At 39.9% G+C, this 24,201-nt stretch overlaps 4 protein-coding genes across 4 annotated transcripts; 2 read left to right on the top strand and 2 right to left on the bottom strand.

Annotated features, from left to right (window-relative positions):
- Nucleotides 1–441: 441 nt before the first annotated feature.
- LOC127009168 (angio-associated migratory cell protein-like) lies at nucleotides 442–6,542 on the top strand. Its single transcript, XM_050881963.1, has 10 exons — nucleotides 442–584; nucleotides 1,696–1,802; nucleotides 1,989–2,139; nucleotides 2,987–3,111; nucleotides 3,458–3,589; nucleotides 3,775–3,919; nucleotides 4,219–4,418; nucleotides 5,232–5,396; nucleotides 5,581–5,762; nucleotides 6,408–6,542. Exons 2-10 carry the CDS (start codon nucleotides 1,716–1,718, stop codon nucleotides 6,469–6,471), a joined length of 1,251 nt encoding a protein of 416 aa, XP_050737920.1. The 5' UTR covers nucleotides 442–584; nucleotides 1,696–1,715; the 3' UTR covers nucleotides 6,472–6,542.
- Nucleotides 6,543–6,587: 45 nt separating this feature from the next.
- LOC127009170 (peroxisome biogenesis factor 10-like) lies at nucleotides 6,588–9,927 on the bottom strand. Its single transcript, XM_050881966.1, has 6 exons — nucleotides 9,762–9,927; nucleotides 8,548–8,659; nucleotides 8,280–8,437; nucleotides 7,354–7,605; nucleotides 6,881–7,037; nucleotides 6,588–6,778 (listed from the first exon to the last, which is right to left on the bottom strand). Exons 2-6 carry the CDS (start codon nucleotides 8,657–8,659, stop codon nucleotides 6,588–6,590), a joined length of 870 nt encoding a protein of 289 aa, XP_050737923.1. The 5' UTR covers nucleotides 9,762–9,927.
- Nucleotides 9,928–10,225: 298 nt separating this feature from the next.
- Nucleotides 10,226–16,380, top strand: LOC127009169 (DNA repair protein RAD51 homolog 3-like). The gene is made up of 9 exons (XM_050881964.1): nucleotides 10,226–10,376; nucleotides 11,373–11,517; nucleotides 12,081–12,175; nucleotides 12,704–12,831; nucleotides 12,971–13,077; nucleotides 13,345–13,450; nucleotides 14,103–14,304; nucleotides 14,592–14,777; nucleotides 16,026–16,380. The coding sequence occupies exons 2-9, from the start codon at nucleotides 11,376–11,378 to the stop codon at nucleotides 16,140–16,142; spliced, it is 1,083 nt and encodes a 360-aa protein (XP_050737921.1). The 5' UTR covers nucleotides 10,226–10,376; nucleotides 11,373–11,375; the 3' UTR covers nucleotides 16,143–16,380.
- Nucleotides 16,216–20,048, bottom strand: LOC127009171 (cytochrome c oxidase subunit 5B, mitochondrial-like). Its single transcript, XM_050881967.1, has 3 exons — nucleotides 19,881–20,048; nucleotides 18,007–18,080; nucleotides 16,216–16,660 (listed from the first exon to the last, which is right to left on the bottom strand). The coding sequence occupies exons 1-3, from the start codon at nucleotides 19,960–19,962 to the stop codon at nucleotides 16,451–16,453; spliced, it is 366 nt and encodes a 121-aa protein (XP_050737924.1). The 5' UTR covers nucleotides 19,963–20,048; the 3' UTR covers nucleotides 16,216–16,450.
- Between the last annotated feature and the right edge of the window lie 4,153 nt (nucleotides 20,049–24,201).

The raw sequence follows: 24,201 nt of genomic DNA, 5'->3' as shown, positions 1-24,201 counted from the left end.
GGGATGCCCACAAAGTTCATGGACAGAGCAAGTCGATGGATTGTGGCAGTAAGCATTTAGTATGGGAAAGGTGGTTGCATGAAGAATTGCTCTGGGCATAGCATAGTAGCATGGCCAAGGCAACACACCTATTGACAATTATGCCCCCACTGGATGATGAATTAATATTGGGATCACACAACCTTGCCTCATGCAAACGATATAATTTCCTCTCTATCTATCTATCTATCTATATCTATATCAAACAAAAAAACATTGTATTTGAGAGGAGGAGGAGGTTGTGAAGAGCCTTTATCTTGCAGTACAGATATTGATAACACTTGAAGATGATGGTGATGGTGATTATTATTATCATGCCAAGTTATTGTATCATATAATAACTTGGAAACCCAAGGGACATTGAAGGCAAACATTGGTCTTGGTAATGGTTCAGAAAGGCAATAGTCACCCCGTAAAAAAAGTGCAAACAAACACCAGCAAGTCAAGCCACACGTGCGCCTCCTCCATAGTGCTGTCCTGGTCACCTGCCCACTGCCACACAAACTGCCCCGTGCCGTTGTCAGGCCAAAGACACGCGTGACAAGGTAAGCCTCATTCTAGTGGCGTTGGGAATCAAGCCTCAAGGATAAAGATAAAAGCCGCGCACTGCACTTGTCTTCTCTTCTTTTGAGCTGTTACAGGCCGTGGTCCCATGGCCTAACCAGCCCCCTAAAACACTGAGGAAGAAGAAGACCTGTAACGCTTTGTATCGCTTCTTAGGTCCTCTCTTATGTTTATTCACACACTTTGCCTTTCAGTGGTACTCTATTACTTAACCCGGTAGCTACGGCCTGTCGCTGGTACACAATAAAGCCTCAAATCTGGCTCGTCTCTGCTACCGGGTTAACTTTCCTCACTGTAATACACCATCGCACTATAATTTTCAGTTTGCTGCTTTTTGACATTTACAGGAATAAGTTTTGACAATGCACTCTTTCCAGACTTTTTTTTCTGTTGTATTGTTGGTGCTATCTTGTACTCAAATTTTTGGTGTGCCAGCCACTATTGGGGTTTCCTCTGTGATATGATTCTACTATTTGCATGCTTTTGGAGTGCTTTTTTAATAAACTGATAGCGAGTTGCATTTGAAATTCCCATGCTTTTATAGTTCACCCCCCCACCTCCAGTCACCCAAATCAACCACATCTGTCAGTCTGATGTAGCCTACCCTGGGATAGTAAACCGTTTCCACCATAATAGTACCACCCTATCACCAACAAATCAGTAACCTGTCTCCAGAGCTGGGTGCATGAACTTAAACCACTGCATCACTGTATGCCAGAGGATTGTATTGAGCTTAGGATTGTATTTTTCATAATCAAGGGGTAGAAATTCATCTCGAGTTCATTCATTGCAATTATATTTTTTATTTACTCTATTCTGGCAAATGTCTTAAATCAATTATTGTTAACCAGAATGTAGTAAATTGATAGATGTATATTGTTTAAGGAAATCACACCTTTTAGACATGAATTTGATATATAAATGGGAAGGGAATCACACTAATATATTCTCAAGTTCTTTTCTGTTTTTTTTCTGTACTAGTTACTTCATATAGACTTATAAAAAGATATCTATACATAGTTATGATGATTTTATATGGAACAGCTGACGACACAAATACCTAAGAGTTAAGCTCGAACTTTTACCTTTCAGATTGATAAAAACTTAACAACATGAAGAGCAACACCCCTCCAATGTCCCCAGTGCAGCCAGAGAGTAATGAAGATGATGAAGAATTTGATATTGGTGATATAGAAGAGGTTAGTCAATCACTGAAATAGCTCAGCTCCTCTAGTTCAAAGCATTCCATCTACACAATCATCATCTTTTTTTTTATAATTGAAGCAGAGCTGTATCATGTTAATGCAATAATGTATCAAAGAGTCTTTATTTGGTGGTCGTACACATCTAGTATTTTCCAAACCCTCCATCCTTTCTGTTTACAGGTTATTGAACTGAATGAGAACACTGATGTAGAAGAGTTAGCTGAGAGGCTGGTGGCTTCCTCCTCCGAAGCACCCCAGGATGCCCCAGAACAGATGGAAGACGAGGAAATGATTACTGACATGGCTACGACAGTGTTCGACAAACACAAAGGTTATTGAGTGATTTTATTGCATTGCTTTTCTGTGCACTTCCATCCTATGGGGTGAGCATTGACAAGCCCATGAGTTTAGGCAAAGAGAAAGGAAGTCCAGATTCCTTTACTGCAGAGTCAGGTCTACGGTAGTTTTTAGTTCAAACCCACACATGGACTTAAGCTACTAAGTCCTGTATTCTCAGATGTTCTTGACTCTCACGACAAATATTTCCAAAGGCCACAAAGGAGATTAGTCAGGTTCTCATGAGTGTCTTTGTACATTAATGGTGCAGAAGCCTTGTCACACTGTTACTAGGCTCATAAAACTACCCTGGGAAATAACAACCTTTGCAAAAGCCATAACAAATGTGGGTGTGTCAGCCCAAAAATGTTTGAGAATATGGGCCAAAACTCCTCATTTACTCGGCAGCTGTGAGGATCATGATTCCTGAAGGCCCCTCTAAGCGAATTAATGAGGAAAGATCATCACTCACGCAAACCATTATTTGATATACATCAATGCATTTGTGATCAATTGGTGCAACCTCTAGTTTAGGGAGTTTATGTCAAGACATAAATTTGGCCTGTCACTGGGACGTGGTCAAGCCACAAATTTGGCCCGTCGCTGGTACCGGGTTAACATGAACAAACTTTTAATGTGTTGAAGTAGAATTCAATAATCACATGATTCCTCTATGTCATGCACAAACAAACTCTTTTTCAGCATGGTGATATATATACTATTTCTTTTATTTTAAATATTCTATAAATATATGGAGAATACAGAATTTTCACAACCAATTTTTATTTCCTGCCAGTAATAAGTGAAATGATGATTATAAATTTTGGCAAACTTTTGCTCAGGTTCCGTGTTTACTTGTTCCATCTCACCCAACGGCAGTATGGCAGCCACTGGCGGGGAAGATGACTTGGCCTACGTGTGGAAGATCACTGATGGAAACGTCATCTTTACCTGCACTGGTCACAAGGTAAACTCACTCTAGTGCTAATGTCCTCCAGGTCACAGAATTTCTCTGTGGCCAGACTTTTATTATTGAACTTTTAGTTGGTCAGTTAACTGCAAAGGCATTCATATATTTATGATGTCAATTAGATGCTATTTACACTAACATCAATAAATATTTGGATTATTTTGCCCAGGTGTTATGTGGCCCATGCCACTGGGCAGTCATTCTTCCATGTGACTTGTGTTTTTAGGTCTTTCCCTTCCAATGTAAGTAGGATATGGGGAGGCCACATGTACAGTAAACATGATAACATGATATAGTAAAACAAAGAATGGTGCACCCATACAAGTTTGTGCATGTTTTCCAGGATAGTGTGACACATACTTCCTTCAGCCATGATGGAAAGCTGCTGGCGACAGGTGACTACGGTGGCTACATCCAGGTGTGGGACGTGGACTCCTCCAGCAAGATTTGGGAATTTGAAGTCGGTGACCTTGGAGTAAGTAATTAAAGAAACTATTTATATATTGATTCAATTGGAAAGTGAATGAGTTGAAGATACTTGGTAGTCATGACAGAAAAAGTTTGGAGAGTATTAGTTGACAAGTATAGTGTGCAAGTTCACCAAACAGTTAAAGGTTTACTATAGGAAAGTGTACTTATGACATGATTTGCTGTTGCCAGTGGTTGAGTTGGCACCACGCATCCCACGTCCTTCTGGCAGGCACAGTTGATGGAGAGATGTGGATGTGGCTGGTGCCTCAAGGGAACACTCGCACCTTCCCCAGCTATGGCTCGGCCTCCCTCTGTGGCACATTTCTTCATGATGGTAAACTAAAAATGAGATGCTCACTTTTCTCTTTGTCTGCCTTGAGTCCCTTTCTGTTTCAATGGGTATTTTGTTGTATTTAGAATATATTAATTTATTATGCCACACTGTGTAATAAGCCTGTTTTTATGTCTTCTGGCTACATTCAGTGCAGTTTCATTTTATTCAGTTTTCTTATTTTTTTTCATGAGATGTTGAGGTTGATAAGGATCCTTGAAGTAAAAGAGGCAGTGGGTGAAATAGATAAGGAGGAGAATGAATAGTATAACAGTCAGTTCTCACTCTCTCCCTCCCCTAAGGAAAACGTGCTGTGGCAGGCTATGAGGACGGCTGCGTTCGTGTATTTGACCTCAAGAATGGACAGTTGCTCCATCAAGTGACTGATGACTCGGAGGATGTTTCTCCAGTTATCAACCTTGCCGTGCAAAAAGATGATGCCTTGATTATCATTGGTTCCACGGATGGCAAAGCAAAGCTGTTCAACACTAACAATGGAAAGGTTGGAACAGAGCTTTCAAATCAAGTTATGATTACATCCACAGATACATCTGCTTGCTTTCTGGCAGTCATGTTTCTCTCAGGTAAATTTTTTTATATAGCTCCAAGGCTGTGTAGGACTACCACTGTCAAGGAAGGCTGTTTTACACTGGATGTGGTGCTACGCTGTTTGCTAGCACTGGATGTAAAGCCATGAGGTGTTTAATCAAATGTGTTATTTTTCAGTAAGGTTGTTCAGACCAGATGTGGAGCTATGTGAGTGAAGCCAGTGATGGTGTTCACATAGCTTCCCTGATTGCTGCCTCCATAATTTTATTTTATTTATATATTGCTGAAAGTTAAGAGGTTACGAGTAGTCTATGGTGGCAGGGCTATTTGCATAGTATGGTGTTGTTGGCAGAAAATGAAAGGATCATGCAGATGATTATGGATGAACTTAGGTGTGCCAAAGAAGAAAGTTTAAAGTGATGCATTGAATGTGCTGACGAGGAGTGCTGGAAAATGAAAAACTGGAAATGCTTCTGCCATGGCTACCCTCGGGGAAGTTGCCATGAGGGGACGGGGCATCAGAGATATTGATAGATAAATAGGAACTTTACAAAATAAATAAAAGTTGATGATTATACAGTGCCTAGAGTAAAATCTGCCTTCTCCAAAGCACAGGAAAAGTTTTGTAAAGGCTTGTGATTGTTACACCAGAAACATTGAGAGTAAATATTTGGAATATGGCAATTGCTGTCATGATAACAGTTAAGCCACCAAGATAAATTAAAGGTTTGCTAATTTTGTGTAAATTTTCATTATATTTATACAGCTTGTTGGAGTCCTGAATTGTGAGGTATCAGAGGCCACAGATGAGGAGGCTGACACTCCTCTAGATCACACCGTCGAGGCCGTCACTTTCTGCCCTCATCTGCCGAACATTGCCGTCACAGCCACACTGGCAGGCTTTGTCACCATGTGGGATGTGTCCTCAAAGGTTAGTATTACACACCTTGCAGAACTGTAATAGTCATGCAACTCATCTAGTATGACAGAATATTTACCACTCTTATGTTACTTAAAGTTGTACCATAAATGGTCATATGAAAGCCTAGTAAGATGCTACTTGAAAAAACATGATTAATTTTATATGTTGCTAATATACAATACCTTGTTTGCAGGCCGTTAGACACACATTGGGCCAAGGCTGTGGCTCATCACACCTCATGTGGCATCCCCATGAGCCAGTCTTGTTTACGGCTGGTCTGGACGGTGCCGTGCGTTCATATGATGCACGCTCAGGGGAACCTCTTGCCCGATATACAGGACACAAACAAAGTATTCTATCATTCAGTGTAAGCAAGTAAGTAACCACACCTTTGCCTTTTCTTACCTCCATGGTTGCTCTAGAAGACAAAGATTTGGATCTTCCAGCCAACTGTGTTCCTTTTTGTCCAGTAGTTAAGAAATGGTAGTTATTAACTGACTTGAAGACAACCCTTTAGTCAAGTGATTCAGACTATATGGCTTTTAAGCAGATCAGGTATAGAAAAATTCTGATAAATTTAAGTTTAGAGGATGTTTTCACAGCATTTCCTACAAGCTGTGCCTCTGTGGTGTAGTGGTTAGCATGCCTGGCTATGGATCTGTGTCTGGGTTTGAATCTGGCTCAAAGCTGCCATGGTGCAGCTCACCCAGTTGTTCATCCTGCCTTTTGGGTTGGTTGATAAATGAGTAACTGGGGAAACCTGGGTAAAATAAACAATGGTAATCTGGATATCACACTTGCCCTGTGTCCCAGGGTAGTGGAATCTTTCCCACCGAAGACTTAAGGGCCAGTGAGACAGGGATGGGTACAGAGGCTACACACAGCTTAGAGTATGCTCCCAACATTAACTTACCTAAAATACAGGAGCAAACAGAAGCAGGCTTTGACAAATGACAAGGGGGGTGTAGATAGCGACAAGCTTTGTACACAATATTTATTGGCTGTGTTTTTGTCTTCCAGCGATGGCTCTTTGCTCCTCACAGCCTCGGATGATGGGACAGCAAGAGTATTTAAGATGTCCTAATTTGTTTCCTGGCTTCTAAATAAAACTTTAGAAAAGAATAATGAATATCCTTCATTAATTTATAATGCATCTATCATTATATAACATAGATAATAATTAAAAGTTTTATTTGTTGTTTAATCATAGTTTAGAAGTGGAACAACTTGGGAAGGAAGTGCTGGGTGTCTGCATAGGGGACACTGCTGACTACTTTGTAAACATTCCTGAATGCACTGCCAGCAAAACAAGTGCCCGCAAGGAGTGATGGAAGAATGCTGTCTCTCATCCAGGCAGAGTGAACACTGCTTTGTGTGTTCTATGTAGTATTCTGCAAAATTAAAAAAAAAGGAAATCATCAGTCATGCCAAATACGTTATAATAAAACTTGTTTGATTAAAACTATAAAAAAAAAAAAAAGATTAAAACTTACTCTTTGATGGCTGTGTACTTTCTGGTGGAGATTTGACAAGAAAATGTGTGTAAGATGAATATGCCAGCGTCAAAAAGATGTGCGTGAGCAGGACTATCCCCAGAAGCTTGAAGGACTTTTTTGCAGAGCTGTCGCCAAACCATTCACGGGTCAACACCTGGGATGAGAAAGTGCAGGTTGGGTGTTACTTAACCTGACACTTATGTATCACAACAATCAGACTAATGCTTTTGCAAGTGATAACAATACAAGTAACCCACATTGCTAGACCATTATAATAGCTTTCATAATTGAAAAATAAATCTAACCCTAAGGTATTCATTCACCTTCAAAATCCCCTTCTATTTCAGTCTATTCAGCCTATTCATCATTTGTCAACTAGTTTTCCTTCATCATTCCTAGTCCAAGCTCTCATTCCTTTGTGTTCTTTATAGTTACAAAGAAATATTCAAGTCGTGCACAAGTTAACTTACATAATTTATTCCAGTAATCCTCTTGGATATGTGGTAAAAGGTCCCACTGAAATAAAATGTGGCTAGGTGAATGCGGTGCAGTATGGTGACCGAATATCTCAGAACTGGTATTTGCTTCAACAAAAAGTCCTTGAGCTCTGGTCGTAGATACGTTGAGAGACTTCCTGATTTGACTAAGTTCTCAAATCTTGACAGCAATCTCCTGATGATCTCTGGCCCAAAGCACTGCAGCATCACCATATTAATTCGTTGCTGAAATCAGAGAGAATGAATTATGTTTCATGATGTGAAATCAATGTAAGGTATGCTATATTAAATAGGAAGACAAGAGCCTTAAAAATATTTTCAGATCTTATGCTAAGGCCTGAATCTGGTTAGTGGTGACATGACTGAAAGCATAACAAAAGAACCAAAATCTGGAAGCACATATTGCAACAAATAGTGAATCAAACAGCAAAAAATGCTACTGAATGAACAATGGTATGGCAATTATTATAAGAGTGCCAGTCTATTAGGACATATGAAGGGAAGGTTATAGAAGTCATGAAAGTCAGTAAATGTTTCACAAGAGACTAGAGAGGTACCATTTATAAAAAAAACATGAAAGAGGTTGTCTAAGGAGCAAAATGGCCTTGAAGATGTGACCTTGTCAAGTGGAAAGGCATCATTTTCCTGTAACATTAACATGAAAGGTCTGAGCCATTAACATTTGTGAACTTTCATTGGCTTAGGAAAACATTATTTTGGGGTATTATGGGAGGCACTGCATATATGAATAAACAGGCTTTTGAAAGGCACTTGAAGTTTTTAGAGGAGACTGGACAAAGTCTATTACAAATCCTCTGTTTTATCTGTAGAACTAAAATGATATACTACATATGTTGATATCTTAACAAAAAGTTAAATTTAACTTATAAATCCCTTACAAGTAGACTTGGTAGCTTTCTCCTACTGGAGTCCACTTGCAAGATGCCCGTGTACTCTTCTCCAAGAGTCTGGCGGAGGCACAGGGTGGTGAGCCCGTAGTACACAAACTCACTGATGACTTCTGCATTTTTGTGGACATCAAGCCATGTTCTTGTTCCTAGTTGTAAAAAAATAATGCAATTTAGATATATCATCTTCATTACATAAGAAACACAGCAGCAGCATCATAAAAAAAATATTATACATATAAAGAAATAGACCACTTACCAAGTGTTCTTTGTACAATTTCTGACATGCAGCTCTTCAAATAGTCAAGGAAACTGTCATCCTTTTGTGTTGCCCTCAGGACCTCGGCAGATCCGGCTACTTGAAATGGCATCTGAAATATATGAAATATGATTAGCCAAAAATATATTATTATGACAGAAGTCACTGGACAGTGGTTAACAAACATCGTAAAGTTTAGAATATTTGAATCTCTCAAGAGTCTAATTAAATAATAACGGATTGGAGATTCGAACATTGCCTAAGAAAAGTGACATGAATAATTCTAGATGAGTACAGATCACTCTGAGCGAGTGATGTCCACTGGTGAACTGAATACTGCATAGGACTGCAGAGTATTGGCAATGACATCTGATTCTGCATATTGGTTGTTATGAGTTTCTCCAGGGGTCCAGACACTCACCTGGTGGGCTTCCTGGCCCCATAATCTCAAATGCCTGAATTTTTCTCTTTTCTATACTCACACACGTCCTCTGCGTGTAACGAAACACACGAGAAGTTAATCCAGACAAGGAAAGGTTTGCCGGCGCCGGGGATCGAACCCGCGACCAGGGTAACGGGAGAGCCACTCCTTTACCAGTCGGCCAAAGAGGTACCCCACTGGCTAAGTGGGTTATGGGAGGCTCGCCCATCAGGCAAGTGGTGTCACTACAAATCTACACAACGATGAGGGGGCATGGGGAAGCCAGCACTCTGCTGATGCACCAGCTCAGAAAGCATTCGTGGGTAAGCAGCGGTACTCCAAAAGTTTGGCCCTGAGGTGTTGAGCATGTGCTGATTTGAATAAAGATGGAGACTGGAGAGTGACTAGGGATTCTGGGAAGGAGTTCCACAAAGATTTTTTTTTAAAGATTTATCCCCTAGTATCACTAGGAGAACGGGCCCTTGTCCGAAGACGGCCCGTTAAGAGGGAAAAGATTGCTCCCTCCCTGCACGGGGGAGCACGGGCCTTTGCCGACAGACCGACTCTATCGGCGATCGAAATCTAGCCGACCAAGTCTGTCCGTCGACGAGGACTGGAGTGTGTCTGCACAAAAATATTCCTCTGACACTAAAGGACCTCTTCCTTAGTTCCAACTGATTCCTAACATGTGCTATTTTATGCATTTACTGGCCTCGCTCATTTCCAGTCAACAAAACACGGCATATTTTGGCGCTAGGTTAAAACAAGGTAACGAGTGACAAGTAGGTCTTACCGTGAACTGTGCTGAGTCTGAGCCTTATCCGTGGACTGGGCTGAGTCTGAGCCTTATCCGTGGCTGACTGGGCTCGTAAAGTCGCTCTCGTAAAGCTACGTAAGTCTCCCTCGCCATGTAAACACCGATATCGAACTTGATCTTAATGTCACAGGGGACGAGAGATATCACAGTCACAAGTCAACCCTTGGAATGATCTCTTTAATAGTAAAGAGAAGAAGAAAGGGAGTAAGGAAAAAGAAGAGGAAGAGAAAAGGTGAGGAAGGAGGTAACAGGAGAAAGAGAGGGTGGAAAAGGAGGAGTGAAGAGAGAAGATTATCGTACTCAATACCCAGTTTTACCCGTTTTCTGACCCATAACTAATGCCAAAAACATCAATAATTAACGCTTTTAAGAATACATTCAACTGGGTATCGTTATTTGTGAGACCACGACAGTATGGGGTCTGAAAACCGAGAAATGCAATGCTTGAAGTACGAGAATCTGGCACATCAGCTGTTTTATTTTTTTATTTTTTTAGTCTGCCCGAAACACCAATTTGAGTGGCCGTGTTTCTCGTCGGGGGAAAACTTCCTTTATTTACCGTTGCCATAGATTACCTGCCCGCCGTGTAAGGTAATTAAGCAAAACTGTTCACTGTGGCTGTTTATTTTGAGATAATAGGCTTGATGAAGGGCGTCAGAGAGAGAGAGAGAGAGACTATCAACACGAGAGGAAGGGGATAGGCATAGCTTTAAATGAGGCATATCTATCACCAGAAAAACATGACCCACGTAAGAAAATCGTTGGTTGGGTGAAACTAAATTGTCCGGAAATCCAAGCAAGCTATCTGTTGTTTGGTTGTTTAGTGAGTGAATTCTAGGCAAGTTATCTTAGTTGTTTAGTGAGTGAATTCTAGGCAAGTTATCTTAGTTGTTTAGTGAGTGAATTCTAGGCAAGTTATCTTAGTTGTTTAGTGAGTGAAATCTAGGCAAGTTATCTTAGTTGTTTAGTGAGTGAATTCTAGGCAAGTTATCTTAGTTGTTTGGTGAGTGAATTCTAGGCAAGTTATCTTAGTTGTTTAGTGAGTGAATTCTAGGCAAGTTATCTTAGTTGTTTAGTGAGTGAAATCTAGGCAAGTTATCTTAGTTGTTTAGTGAGTGAATTCTAGGCAAGTTATCTTAGTTGTTTAGTGAGTGAATTCTAGGCAAGTTATCTTAGTTGTTTAGTGAGTGAAATCTAGGCAAGTTATCTTAGTTGTTTAGTGAGTGAATTCTAGGCAAGTTATCTTAGTTGTTTAGTGAGTGAAATCTAGGCAAGTTATCTTATGTCTGGTTGTTTAGTGAGTGAAATCTAGGCAAGTTATCTTATGTCTTGTTGTTTAGTGAGTGAAATCTAGGCAAGTTATCTTTTGTCTGGTTATTTAGTGAGTGAAATCTAGGCAAGCTATCTTCTGTCTGGTTGCTTAGGTAGTGAGTGAAATCTAGGCAAGCTATCTTCTGTCTGGTTGCTTAGGTAGTGAGTGAAATCTAGGCAAGCTATCTTCTGTCTGGTTGCTTAGGTAGTGAGTGAAATCTATGCAAGCATCTTCAGTTTGCTTATTTTCTTGGTAACATTACTCTTGGCACGCAGGCAATGATGGTGGAAGGTCTTGGTGGTCGTGGTTGGCCGCTGGGTGAAATTGGCTTGCCGAATTCACAGATGATAATGTTAATGAATGCTGACTTCAACACTACAGAGGATGTGAAAGACATGAAACCTTCAGAGCTGAGCCAAGGTAAAGATTACGGATGTTACTATGTATTGAAAATTTATTTATAATTGCTTCTGTAATTATTATTTGATGCAAACTGGTCAGCCAGGGTTTTGTAATGGTCTTAAGCTGTTCATTATATAAGAGGAGTTATTATTTATATCTTTGAGGCCCTGAGGAGATGGCCATGGCATTGCTCTTGTGTGTTTTATTTACTCAATTTTCTAAAATGAACTTACTTTTTTGTGTATTCTTTGATCCTAACAAGTCTTCAGTGGTCGGATGCATTTAAGTTGGATATGGATGGAAAACTATCTTAATTATGTTCAACCATATTCATCTGCCTTTCAAACTTTTCTCATTTAGACACCCCTTGCACGGTTCATGCCACCCTTCAGTACTCTACAGCTGACAGCAAATTTGACTGGCTTGCAAACCAGTGATTTTTTTCCTTTTTGGGAATAGAAAAATGTAGTTTCCTATCAGATAAAAAATATGGAAGCAGAGCCCAGCATCAGCTCTTCATGCCCTAAACACAGCAGGTGCTTTTGAGTTTTGTTTATGTAGTGTTTCCTTTCTTTTTTCAGCCACAGGTTTAAGTTTGAAGGCGAGTGTGGAAGTGTTAAGGCTGGCAGCCAACAAACAGCAGCCCAACCCAGTTGATATGCTGCAGATGTTCCAGGTAAACATATTCTCATGATAGAACATCTTAAAGAAAGTATTTTGAATTGTGTATCTTGTGTTAGTTCTGTGGTACAAACGCATGTTTATATTTATGGATAACAAGAAATAGATGTAGTGCAATCACTGGAGCATGTAGGACAATGGTTCTTACCATTTTTACCCCACGCCCACTCTTGGAATGGGCCTTTCACTCCATTCAGCCTTGCATATGGATTTAAAATTTCCTGCCAGATTTAATAAACAAAGCGTAATATGTTTGTGTGAAAACAAATGAATTCAAACATCAAAATCAGGGGTAGAGATACACCTTTTCAGGTAGTTAGCCATTCCAGAATACTGATGTGTTTTGTGAGCCCTGAAACACTGTGAGTCTGACATGCAAATTGCCTGATGGGTGATTGAAAATGATTAAGTTTCCATGATATACACAGTACTTGCCCTTCTGGTATTTCAGTGTCCTCAAGCAGGGGCATATGTGAATTCGAACCCCTGACAATGTGTACTGAGTGATGTCTTTCTGTTGCAGGAAGGGAGTGAGTTTCCACAAATAGTGACCTTCTGTAGGGCTCTCGACACCCTGCTAGGAGGAGGCCTACCACTACAAGCTGTCACGGAGTTGTCTGGCACGCCGGGTGTGGGGAAAACACAGTTGTGGTAGGGATAATGGCTGTCAGCTAAGAACACACAAAAAAACCAATGTATGGTTTCTAGTCTTATCTTATGTTGTTTTTGTTAACTTGGTTGCATTTCTTTTTTATATAATTTGCTCATAAGTTTGTGTTGATTTCTACAGCATACAAGCTTGTGTATCAGTGCAGCTCCCTCAAAGTGTTGGTGGCGTGGGTGGGGAAGCAGTTTATGTGGACACCCGAGGGAGTTTCACTGTCAAAAGACTCAAAGGTAAATACTCGTAGGCTTGAAATACTATATATATCGGTTTTCTTTTATGGGTGTTGTCAAAATGGTACCATGACAGAGGAAATTAGTATTTCCTGGTCCATCAGCAGCTGTCAACAAGGTTCTCCCATCTCCCATCCTGAGTTGTGTGCCTTACAAACAGCTAAGAGTTGTGGTCTATGTAAATTTATTGCTTCATCAGGACACAGTAGTAGACCCCATGTCTGGTATACTGTAATCAAGTACACTGACTGCCTTGATGCTTCCCAGATATGGCATCCTATGCAGTTCGTCACGTCCAGACAATAAGCGGAGAGGACGAAGATGTTTCTGAGTTTTCTGTAGAATCAGTATTGAGGGGAACACATTACTTCAGGTAAAGTAAAATGCATAAGATTTGTGGAAAACAGACTGATTCTTCATTTTAATCCTTTCCATAAAACACCAAGAACAGAGTAATAAGTTCTTGCGTGTGGTGTTGGAGACTCAGCAAGGGATTAAAAATGACTTAATACTCTAGACTGATAAATTTTAGAACACCTGTGCTTACCTTCTTCCCCTCAGCAAAAACTAGCAAACACAAATAATTTGGATTCCTTATACTATTATTTGAGTAAAAATTGCCAATTCTAATGTATCGGTACACAATACAAATGAGAAATGTACCTAGAAATGCCAATTATTTTTTAAAAGGTCTTTTGGATGCCAGCTGCCATTTGCATCACTGAGCATATGACAACAATACTAAAAGTGGAAAAAGTCAAGGATGAAAAGCTTCATTTATTTTTATTTTTATTTTTCTCATGTATCCTGTTAATTGAAGAAGGAAATTCATACCCTGGCTGATATAACAAATGGGGAAAAAAATCTAAGTGACTTTCTACCCTGATAAACAGCTGAGGTGATACAGCCATGCTAGGATTATACCAAGCAGTCATATATCTTCCATTTACAGGATCTTGAGTTGTGGCGTGTTGTAAATCATGCCCAGATGTAGATATTAATATTTTTTATTTTATTTATTTCAGATGCCAGAATTGCATTGAAATGTTGGCAGTAATTAAGAGCCTTCCAAAACTCATAGAGGCGCACCCCAAAATCCAGCTCCTCGTCATTGATTCCATATCCTTCCATTTCCGTAATGACTTTCCTGACGTAAGAGAACGCGCCAAGCTGACGCGCATCGTGACCAAGGAACTCATCCAGCCGGCGGTGAAACGCAAGATGGCGGTGAGTATCTCCTTATATGTTATCAAGGAACTCAAACTGTAGAATATTCTTGAACAAGAAAGACATGCAATGCAGGGGAAGTTTTTAATATAGTAAATATTGCTGCAGATGTTCAAAGTGCTGGCAGCGTATTTCATTGCCAATGTGGATACTTTGTGTTTTGCCAATGCCAAGTTGACCAGTGTGCAGCATCACTGGAAGCAGTAGTCATAAAATATATTTTACTTAAATTTCTTGTGATTGTGTTTATTCCTTATTTTTCTTCAGATATATTGATATACTTACAGGTCATAGTTACCAATCACATGACAACTCACGTGAAGGGCAAAGGTTCCGCCAAGCTGTCTCCTGCACTTGGGAATGCATGGGGCCACTGTCCCACCGTCCGCCTCAACTTCCTGTGGTCTGGGGAAACTCGGGTGGCCACTCTTACCAAGGCACCGCAGTGCCTGAACTCTTCAGCTTATTTTCACGTATGTATTCACATTGATCACTTGCCTTATAGACATCCTTATTAAGTACTAGAATGTAGATTCATGTCTAAGGAATTGAGAACCTTTTTGGTAATAGGTACATGAATTTTGCTTTGTTTCAAAATGCATAACAAATCATCTACACATTACAGGCTAGAATTTCTGAACATGTCTGTCATTTAGCAGCACAACAAATGCCTAAGCAGATATTGAGTATATTAGTCCTCTGTTGTGAGAAGAGATTTTATTAGGATTGAAGATCCTAAGATGGAAGGAGGGAGGTGGGAAGGGGGGGAGGCTATATTGCAAAAACTGGAGATTTCTTTCATGGCCACCCCCTCAAGGATTTACAGGAGGAAGCAGGGCATCATGTCTATAGATAGATGGTAAGGTAAAGTGGGGAGCATACACTAAGCTGTGCGTTTCATTATCCTGCTGTGTGTTTACTGTTAGTGGCTTGATGCTGCAGATGCATGTTAGGCAGTGACAGCAAGAAATGTAAGAGTTGAAAGAGTAAGGGGCTAACAGCAAGTACACTTCCACAAGCAGTGGCCTAATGTACTTGAGTGATTGCCAAGAGGTTCTTTTTCATTTTGGTAGATGCTAGATGTGTTTGGAGGTTAACCCAGTAGCAGCGACGGGCCAAATTTGTGCCATGATATAACCCCCCAAAATAGATGATGCATAAACTGATCATAAATGCTTTGATATCTATTATGAAATGGTTTGTGTGAGTGATGATTTTTTCTCAGTTTTCTCACTTAGAGGGACCATTAAGAAACATGATCCCCGCTGCTACCAGGTTAAAACAGATCTGAGGAAAAATAGTTTAGTGAGTTCCACAAGCAAAGAAGGCTTGTGTCTTATCTGTACAAGCGGAAATGTTTATTATCCTGCTAGATATGATAGTTTTTTCAGTCCTCTCTGTGACCTCAGACCCTTCACTTCTCCCCTGCAGTGTATGATAATCAGACAATGCATGCATACTGTTTGCCGCTTACTCTTTTTCTCCGGTTTGTTGGTAATGAAATTTTTGAAGATGCATGTTTGTAATAGTGGAAGCATCTTTCCTTGTTTGGGATAGTCGCTACTGCAGAAAAAGATACAGCCTTCAAAACGAAATATGAGCATTGCTTGTTCAAATTTGACTCATTTACCTCATGTTTAAGAAAAAAAAAAGGGGTCATCTTTGCAAACGTTTACTTTTTGTTTCAGCTGTAGCTACTCTTATCATTATCATTGTTCCAGGTGTCAGTTGGTGGGCTGCGAGATGTGTGTGACGACCAAACCAGCACCTCAAGGAATGGAAATAATGTGCCAGCAGCCAAGAAGAGGAAGTTTGCAGATACAAAGAAGGGACCCTAAACACTTCCCCAGCTGTGGGAAGGATACCATTTATCCAGCTGTGTTAGGTTAGCCTTGTGGAGATGAATATTAATTTATAGTTGTAGATTTTATTTTGAGTTCTACATACATAAATACAAGATGCTCAAACTTCACAACTTCAGAATTATATTATTTCAGAGTCTTATGATCTGAATGATCTGAAGTAACCAGTGTGTTTTATGTACAAGAGAATAAGGGGTAGGAATGACAAAGGGCACCATCAATCAACTTAATTATGAAAAATTTATGAAATCTTAAACTGAAGATGTTCATAAATTTAGGCCATGTTAAACTCCAGGCTTGGCATCAGCCAGCTGGAACCAGTAACCACATTCACATCGCTTGGTTTCCCCCTTCTCCAGCCACATCCAGTTGATGCAGGTGGCGTCCTCTTCACATATGCAGCCCACCAGCCTCTTCTCGTAGAAGGAGGGGACAACAGTTGGGTTGGCTTTGGCTCCACTCACACGCTTGTACACACGCATGTCAAAGAAGTTCTGAAAAAAAGTATATTGTAAACATTTGCTTGCACATCACATATGTACAATACAAAGCAATTCCTGGAATCAACAAGTTCCTAGATGTAGTACTATTGAGTAACTATGCTGTGAAGAGTATTTTGTTGTATATTAAAATTAGGGAAACTGAACACCCAACACGAACTTTATATATGAATATAGAAATAATTAATGTTTTGTGGAAACTAAGGTGTTTAGATTGCCTGATTTACATAAATAAATAATGCTGAGTGAACACCATAGAAATACTACATGTGAAGTCCAGTGTTTCTACTTCATCTAGGGACTTGTACTATATCATCTAACCTTATACAGCAGGGTCCTGAATACATGTGCTCTTGCTATTAGAAACTGCACTATTAACCCCTTCACTCTGGCGATGTCGGCGTCACCATATGGAAAGGATTAGTCCTTTTCTAAACCTCTTAATTCTCTTCTAAACATCTTAAGAGGAAATGGAAGAGAATTTAGAGGATTAATCCTCTTCCATTTCCTCTTGACCCTTTCCGTACTGTGACGCCGACGTCTGTGTCACGGCTGGAAAGGGTTAAGTATATGCAACCTATGGACTACAATATATGATGCGCACTAGTTTCTCGTAAACTTTTGTTCACGTTCTGCAGCTTATGCAATTTGAGACCTGCTTCCCCTACTAGAATTTTAGTTGCCATGGATTGCACCTGACTCTCCTCGCCTTCCCACTCTCTTTCATCCTGTCTGCTGCAATTGGCACAGATTTGGCTTTCACTGGTAGTCTGGTAACATATATTCCCAGGTCTTTCTCTGCCTCTGTGGTGGATAATGGAGTGTTTCCCATGTGGTATTGGTATGCTGGATTACCCCTCCCATTTTCTCCACTGAATTGTAGCAGGCACTTTTTGTTCCATTCCTGTAGCTTGGTGAGGTCTTGTAGGAAATCCACAGTCAAGAGGTTAACTCATGTCACACTATCTACCTTTCTCTGAATTCTCTTGCACAACTTTCTATTATTCTACAGAGCTTTGATATCACTTGTCCACCATACACTTCCCTTTTTTCTAGCACCAATGTAGCATGTACCTATCCATTCCTGCTGCTATACTCGTGACACATTTTCCTCCAAATTTACGAAGGTGGCCTTGCAGGAATTTTTGCAGTGCTATTCCAAACATATATACACCACAATGTGGAAACTCAATCCTCACAATCTGGGTAGAAGTCCTGTCACGACATTCCTTGAAAGGGCAGACTTCACCATACAAGAATAAATGAGCATCTATAGTAATTGGTGGTCTCCGAGAACAGAACTCCTACTTAATAAAATACATATAAGGTGAGATTCTCACATCATTTCCAGCAGCCTTAGCCAGCATTTCCTGCTTTTCCAGTCCTGTTGCGTGTTCCAGGGGGTCAGCCATCACTGAAAAGTAAAATAGCTAGTGTTATTTTCTGACAATGTCAGCAACAAAGATTCACCAAAAATATGTGCATGTTTTGAATATAGAAATGTATATTATACTTCACTGTTGTGCTCTCTAAGAATAAGCTGGAGCACGAAATCAAATATAAATGATCAAACATTTGAGAAAATGGCTGATATTTGGCTCATTTTCATCTCTTCTCATGTGAAGAGTAAAGATAAAAGTGAGGCAACTTGTAATGTTTGGAATCAAGGTCCAGACTGTAGACCACCAGGCATACCTGGAGGAGATGTGTGAATGAGGACCAAAGTGCTCTTGGTGTTATAAAGGTTATAAAAAAGTATTTGACATTGGAGGACAGTTGTTGACTGTCCAACTTCATTAAAAAAAAAAAAAAAAAAAAAACCATGATCTGTGTTTTCAGATTCTGCCTGAGGAACAAAATTCATTAATAATTAATGAATTATTAAGCTCTGTGATACTGTGACCAATACATCCAACTATAGTCCTTAGGATAAACTTTTCTTTGGATATGAATGAATAGAATTGCTTTAATTTTTCCTCATTTGGAACATATCCATTATTTTTGGATCAATTTTTTGTGAAAATTTCAGGACATGGAAGATGTGAAGGAAAAGAAAGCTGAAAGATGAAATTTTCATGTTTTACTTTTCCTTTCCCAAACTACCATTAGGTTTAGTGTAACAACCCTAAATTTTCCCCTTACTGCAACCACTGCAGAAAGGCTTTGAGACCTTGCAGCATCTGTCGACTTCTTAACATATATCTTTAAACAATACTGTTTCATGGAGAAGTATTTTGTTCATACAATTCTTTATTAACTACTGTCTTTTCACTAATGATCCAATAATAAATGAAAAGATATTCATGGTCTATTAGACAACAATGGTTTATATATCCAAAACACATTACATATTTTCAACAAAGGAATAAGTAAAGATAGAAAGACCGCAGACAAGAGGCAAGATGGCAGCTCCTGAGGGGATAATTCACAAACTTTCCTTTCCGTCAATAAGTATATCCAACCTTCATTTCGTTCAATCATGTTTGCCTTGACTACATATCTGCTATTTGTTTCACTCATCCACCACCCTGTTTGTGAACCATTTCCTATCTATATCCTTCCTCAACCTGAATTCCTTCTAACCAGGGGGGCTATGCCCCCCCTGGATCCCCCCCCCACATATATATGTGATTTAGGTATTTCAGCGAGGAGGTATTTCTCGCAACACCGGCTGCAGCGTCGGCGCCAGAGGAGGCGACGCGCTTTCGTAAACATTATCCCCTATTTTCAAGAGTAAAAAAAAAAGTCCTTGAATTGGATTTTCAAAGCATTTACATGATTGTTGAAGGTTTGTAGAAAAGATACATGAAGAGATACTGATGTTTCATAAGGTAGGTAATGAGATACTGGCACAGACCTAAAACGAATCTTAACCCCGGGAAAGTTTGGAAAGTTTCGTTTAGTCGGCGCAACATCTGTGGTCGTATGCCGGAGACAGAAGGGGAAGGAATTATAGGAGAAGGGAACAGATCCCAGGAGACGGGACACAACCCCCGATCAATACCTGTTACCCATTCACTGCTGGGTGGACAGGGGCGTAGGGTATCGGAAAAGCCGCCCAAATATTTCCACTCCGCCCGGGAATCGAGCCCAGGCTCTCTCGATTGTGAGCCGAGTGTGCTAACCACTGCACCACGAAGCCCCTTGGGTCAGCCGGGGCAAACACTCCCCGGCTGCCCCATAATGCCACGCCCCGCCCCGCCCCGGCACTTACTTTTGTTGGCGCACCTGATGGAGGTCACCTGAACCCCCTGGCGGGCGGTGCGGGCCACGGAGCGGGCAATAAGGGCGGCCATGGTGCAGGTCGTGGGATGAAGCCGCTCAGCTGATGGCCGGACGGGACGAGGATTGCGTAAGACTGGGCCGATGGTTCTTTTGTCATCTCGTCCTCTAAACATTTCTCTTCTAAAAATAAATTTGGGCTGCTATATAAGAGAAAACCCTTTTTTTAACCCTTTAATCATCAACTATCGACACAAAATCATAATGTGTCTCGATTTTGTTTTTCTGCTGTGGACTGTTTTGTGACTCTAATGATAGTTTGACACGACTTTTGCATCTTACTTGGAGGAATTATCCCTTGCTGTTTACCTGCAACAATACATTATCAATCATCAATCAGTTTATGCTTTTAAAATCAGGGGAAGAAAAGAACAGAAAAACACATTAGTTCAGGGTGAAGTGTATAACTGTGCATGGTGAAGCAACTAACTGCATGTTGTAAAGTATAGAAGTGTTGAGAAGGAGGACCTAAGAAGCGATACAATTCATTCAAAGCAACAGAAAGAAGAATAGTACAGTTGGCAAAAAGTGTTCCTCGCGCAGTGCTGAGAAAAAAAGGGCACAAATGTCTGAATAAGTGAATATAAGTGGCTTCATTTCAGGTTAGAAAATTACAAACCGCTGAAAAGGAAGGTGTGTGAAGAAGAAGAAGGGAGGAACGAGAGGAGGAGGACCTAAGAAACGATACAAAACGTTACAGGTCAAAAGAAGAAGAAGAAGAAGGACGTCAACAAACAGTGCCTGGCCCTCGTGTCTGCTGTGCCTGCCCGAGCCTAACTAGCCCCATAAAACACCCACGAAGAAGAAGAAGAAGAGAAATCCTACACTTTCCTCAAGGTGCGGCACGTCTAGGCGATCTCGGGGCTGTTAGGAGTCAGGACTGGGTTGGTTTAATAAACTCTCTGATATCTCGTCTCCTACATGGCTCGTCTCCTACATGGCTATTTTCACACGATGTCTAAACTCTTTAATATTGATTTTAGGGATACTGTTGACGAGAGGGTAGCCATCTCTTGCTTAGTTAATACTTGCAACCTATTGATTTTAGGGATACTGTTGACGAGAGGGTAGCCATCTCTTGCTTAGTTAATACAACCTATTGATTTTAGGGATACTGTTGACGAGAGGGCAGCCATCTCTTGCTTAGTTAATACTTGCAACCTATTGATTTTAGGGATACTGTTGACGAGAGGGTAGCCATCTCTTGCTTAGTTAATACTTACAACCTATTGATTTTAGGGATACTGTTGACGAGAGGGTAGCCATCTCTTGCTTAGTTAATACTTACGACCTATTGATTTTAGGGATACTGTTGATGAGAGGGCAGCCATCTCTTGCTTAGTTAATACTTACAACCTATTGATTTTAGGGATACTGTTGACGAGAGGGTAGCCATCTCTTGCTTAGTTAATACTTACAACCTATTGATTTTAGGGATACTGTTGACGAGAGGGTAGCCATCTCTTGCTTAGTTAATACTTACAACCTATTGATTTTAGGGATACTGTTGACGAGAGGGTAGCCATCTCTTGCTTAGTTAATACAACCTATTGATTTTAGGGATACTGTTGACGAGAGGGTAGCCATCTCTTGCTTAGTTAATACAACCTATTGATTTTAGGGATACTGTTGACGAGAGGGTAGCCATCTCTTGCATAGTTAATACTTTCGACCTATTGATTTCAGGGATACTGTTGACAAGAGGGTAGCCATCTCTTGCTTAGTTAATACTTACAATATGGATTCTTTTTTATCCCTGAATGCAGTGCAGTAAGAAATGACTTCCTGAAAATAGGAGGAGGGTCGAGAGAGGCGAAGCCCCTCCGTTAAGGGGATTGAAGGCGAAGCCCCCTGTTGGGCAAGTTTTGTTAGGTTAAGTTGGTTTTGTTTATATTTATTCAGCATGCAGTGTGGGGTGGGACAAGGCAGTGGCAGGGGTGGTCCGGGCCGGTGGGAGCAGGGCGGCACCAGGTGCAAAACAGTCATTGAAAAGTCAATCATTTAGTGATTTCCAGAAATAAAATGCCATCTCCATGATAAAAAGCATCATTTTGTTCAGAAGTACTGTCTGGGCTTGCTTTTAGGAATTAATATATTGAATATTTGTATTTTCTTTGCAGGCAACAAGGATGGGCGACCGATACAACATCCACTCTCAGCTTGAGCATTTACAGTCCAAATATATTGGCACAGGTATGCATTATGTATGGTAGATATCTCATAATGAAAACATTTACACTCATCATTAGTTACCGTACAACGGGGGGTTTGGGGACACATGGGGGGGTGGGACAACAAATTAAAATTAATAATTAGTTAATATGATTTTCTAAAAAACCTTCAACCTTACTTTAGGACCTGTAGAGGTAGGATACAAAAAAAAAAATTTTCTTTTTTTAAAAATTTAAAATTGAATAAAATGTCCCTCCCTTGCCCTTTAAATCATCATGACCTTAATCCCACCCTCTGCATGAAGGAACTTCAGTTATTTTTTTTCACTACTTTTATTAGCTGCACACCTGAAGCCCAGAATCCAAATCCTTGTCCTGTAGTTTGCAGATAATTAATTAATTATGGATCTAGGCCAATAATAATGCTTGATAGAAATAATTAGACTTAGACATTTGGGGGGGATTACTGGGCGATTTTTTTTTTTTTTTTTTTTTTTTATTTTTTTACTGTGAAGTAACACACAACACTTAACTTTTAATCAATGTTATATGATATAAGATTCCTACATTCCAGTCATTCCAGGCCAAGATGCCCAGGCCACCATCACAGTACTCTGACAACACTACCGGGTACAGTATTCTGACAAGTAGTCAGTGCCAGTGACAGAGAAGCTAAAAAACACTAGAAGAGAAGAGATTGAGCTAAGAAACTAGCATGTCATTTAGTGAGGGAGAGATTATTTGTGTTTGTTAGTAGGTAGTCTGAGCTAAAAAATCCACCCTATTTTCTGAGTTAAAAAATTCCCAGTTATGAAAAAAAAAAAATTATCCAGTTTGATGAAACTTGAGAAAAAAGAAGCAAAAGGAAAGGTAAAGGCCTTTCAAGCTTCAAGGTAAAGACTATAACATATATATAGTGTTCTGATGAATTTAAAATTAGTGAAGAATTAGATTATGATGATTAATTCATAACAAAGGCATTTTAAAAGCTGCTTTTGTGTGTGTTGCGTTGTGTTATTTGGTGTGTGTGTGTGTGTGTGTGTTGTGTGTGTGTGTGTGTGTGTGTGTGTGTGTGTTGTCATATATGGTATATGATATGATTTGTGTTTGATTTTGTAATTTGATTTCATTTATTGTTTTTTTGTCCAATTACCCCAACCCCAGGGGTAATTTTATAAAAGGATAGAAAAAAAAAATTAAAAAAAAAATTAAAAAAATGAAAATATTCCTTTTATTTTGAAAAGTTTTTGCCAATGTTTTGCCAACAAAAATATGTAATGTTTATTTTCACAATTGTTTTTTCAAATTTTTCAAAAAAATAATACTGTATTTCCTGTAGCATGGGTGGTGAGAAAATTAGTTAAATATTCAAGTCAGTGCATAGCAGGCTTTTTTTGTACAGTATATTTTTTGTCACCCGTGAGCTGCTCCTTTGCTGAAAAAAAGGAAAGAATGCCCTTGTCATTCAGACCCTATACTAGCTACTACGGCTGTCAGCACAACAAATCAATGCTTGTGGTTAAAGATGTATTGCAAGCCATTAAGGTCTGGGGTAAACAGCAGCTTTTTGCTGTAAAAAGGATTATCTTCCCACATTCATTCAATCTTAGTTTCTTCCACCTGAGTTCATCAGTTGTTGTCTGTCTTGCTTTCATCTGTAATCCACACTTACAAATGCTTTTTCCATCTGTAACCCTGCAACCAAAACTGCTCATTGACAAATCTCATTTATGGTTATTCACACACAAAAAAATTGTTCCAGGTCATGCTGACACTGCACAGTTTGAGTGGTGCGTCAACCAGCAGCGTGACACCTACGCTTCATACATGGGCCACTTTGATATGCTGAACATGATAGCCATTGGAGAGAATGAAACAAAGGCAAGAGTCAGGTTCAATATGATGGAGAAGATGGTACAACCCTGTGGGCCGCCTCCTGAGAAAAATGAAGATTAACGATTTTATTTTTTGTTCTCTGCATACAAGACTGAGACACTTATTATGATGCATGAGTGGTATTTCTTTAATGTTCCCAGACTTTCATTCATAAATATTTTATAATAAATCTTTAAAAAAAAAAGG

The sequence above is a fragment of the Eriocheir sinensis genome, chromosome 40 (genome assembly GCF_024679095.1).
Source record: "Eriocheir sinensis breed Jianghai 21 chromosome 40, ASM2467909v1, whole genome shotgun sequence".
Taxonomy (NCBI): Eukaryota; Metazoa; Arthropoda; class Malacostraca; order Decapoda; family Varunidae; genus Eriocheir; species Eriocheir sinensis.
The sequence above is the reverse complement of the archived record's forward strand: the minus strand, read 5'-3'. Positions and strand labels throughout refer to the sequence as shown.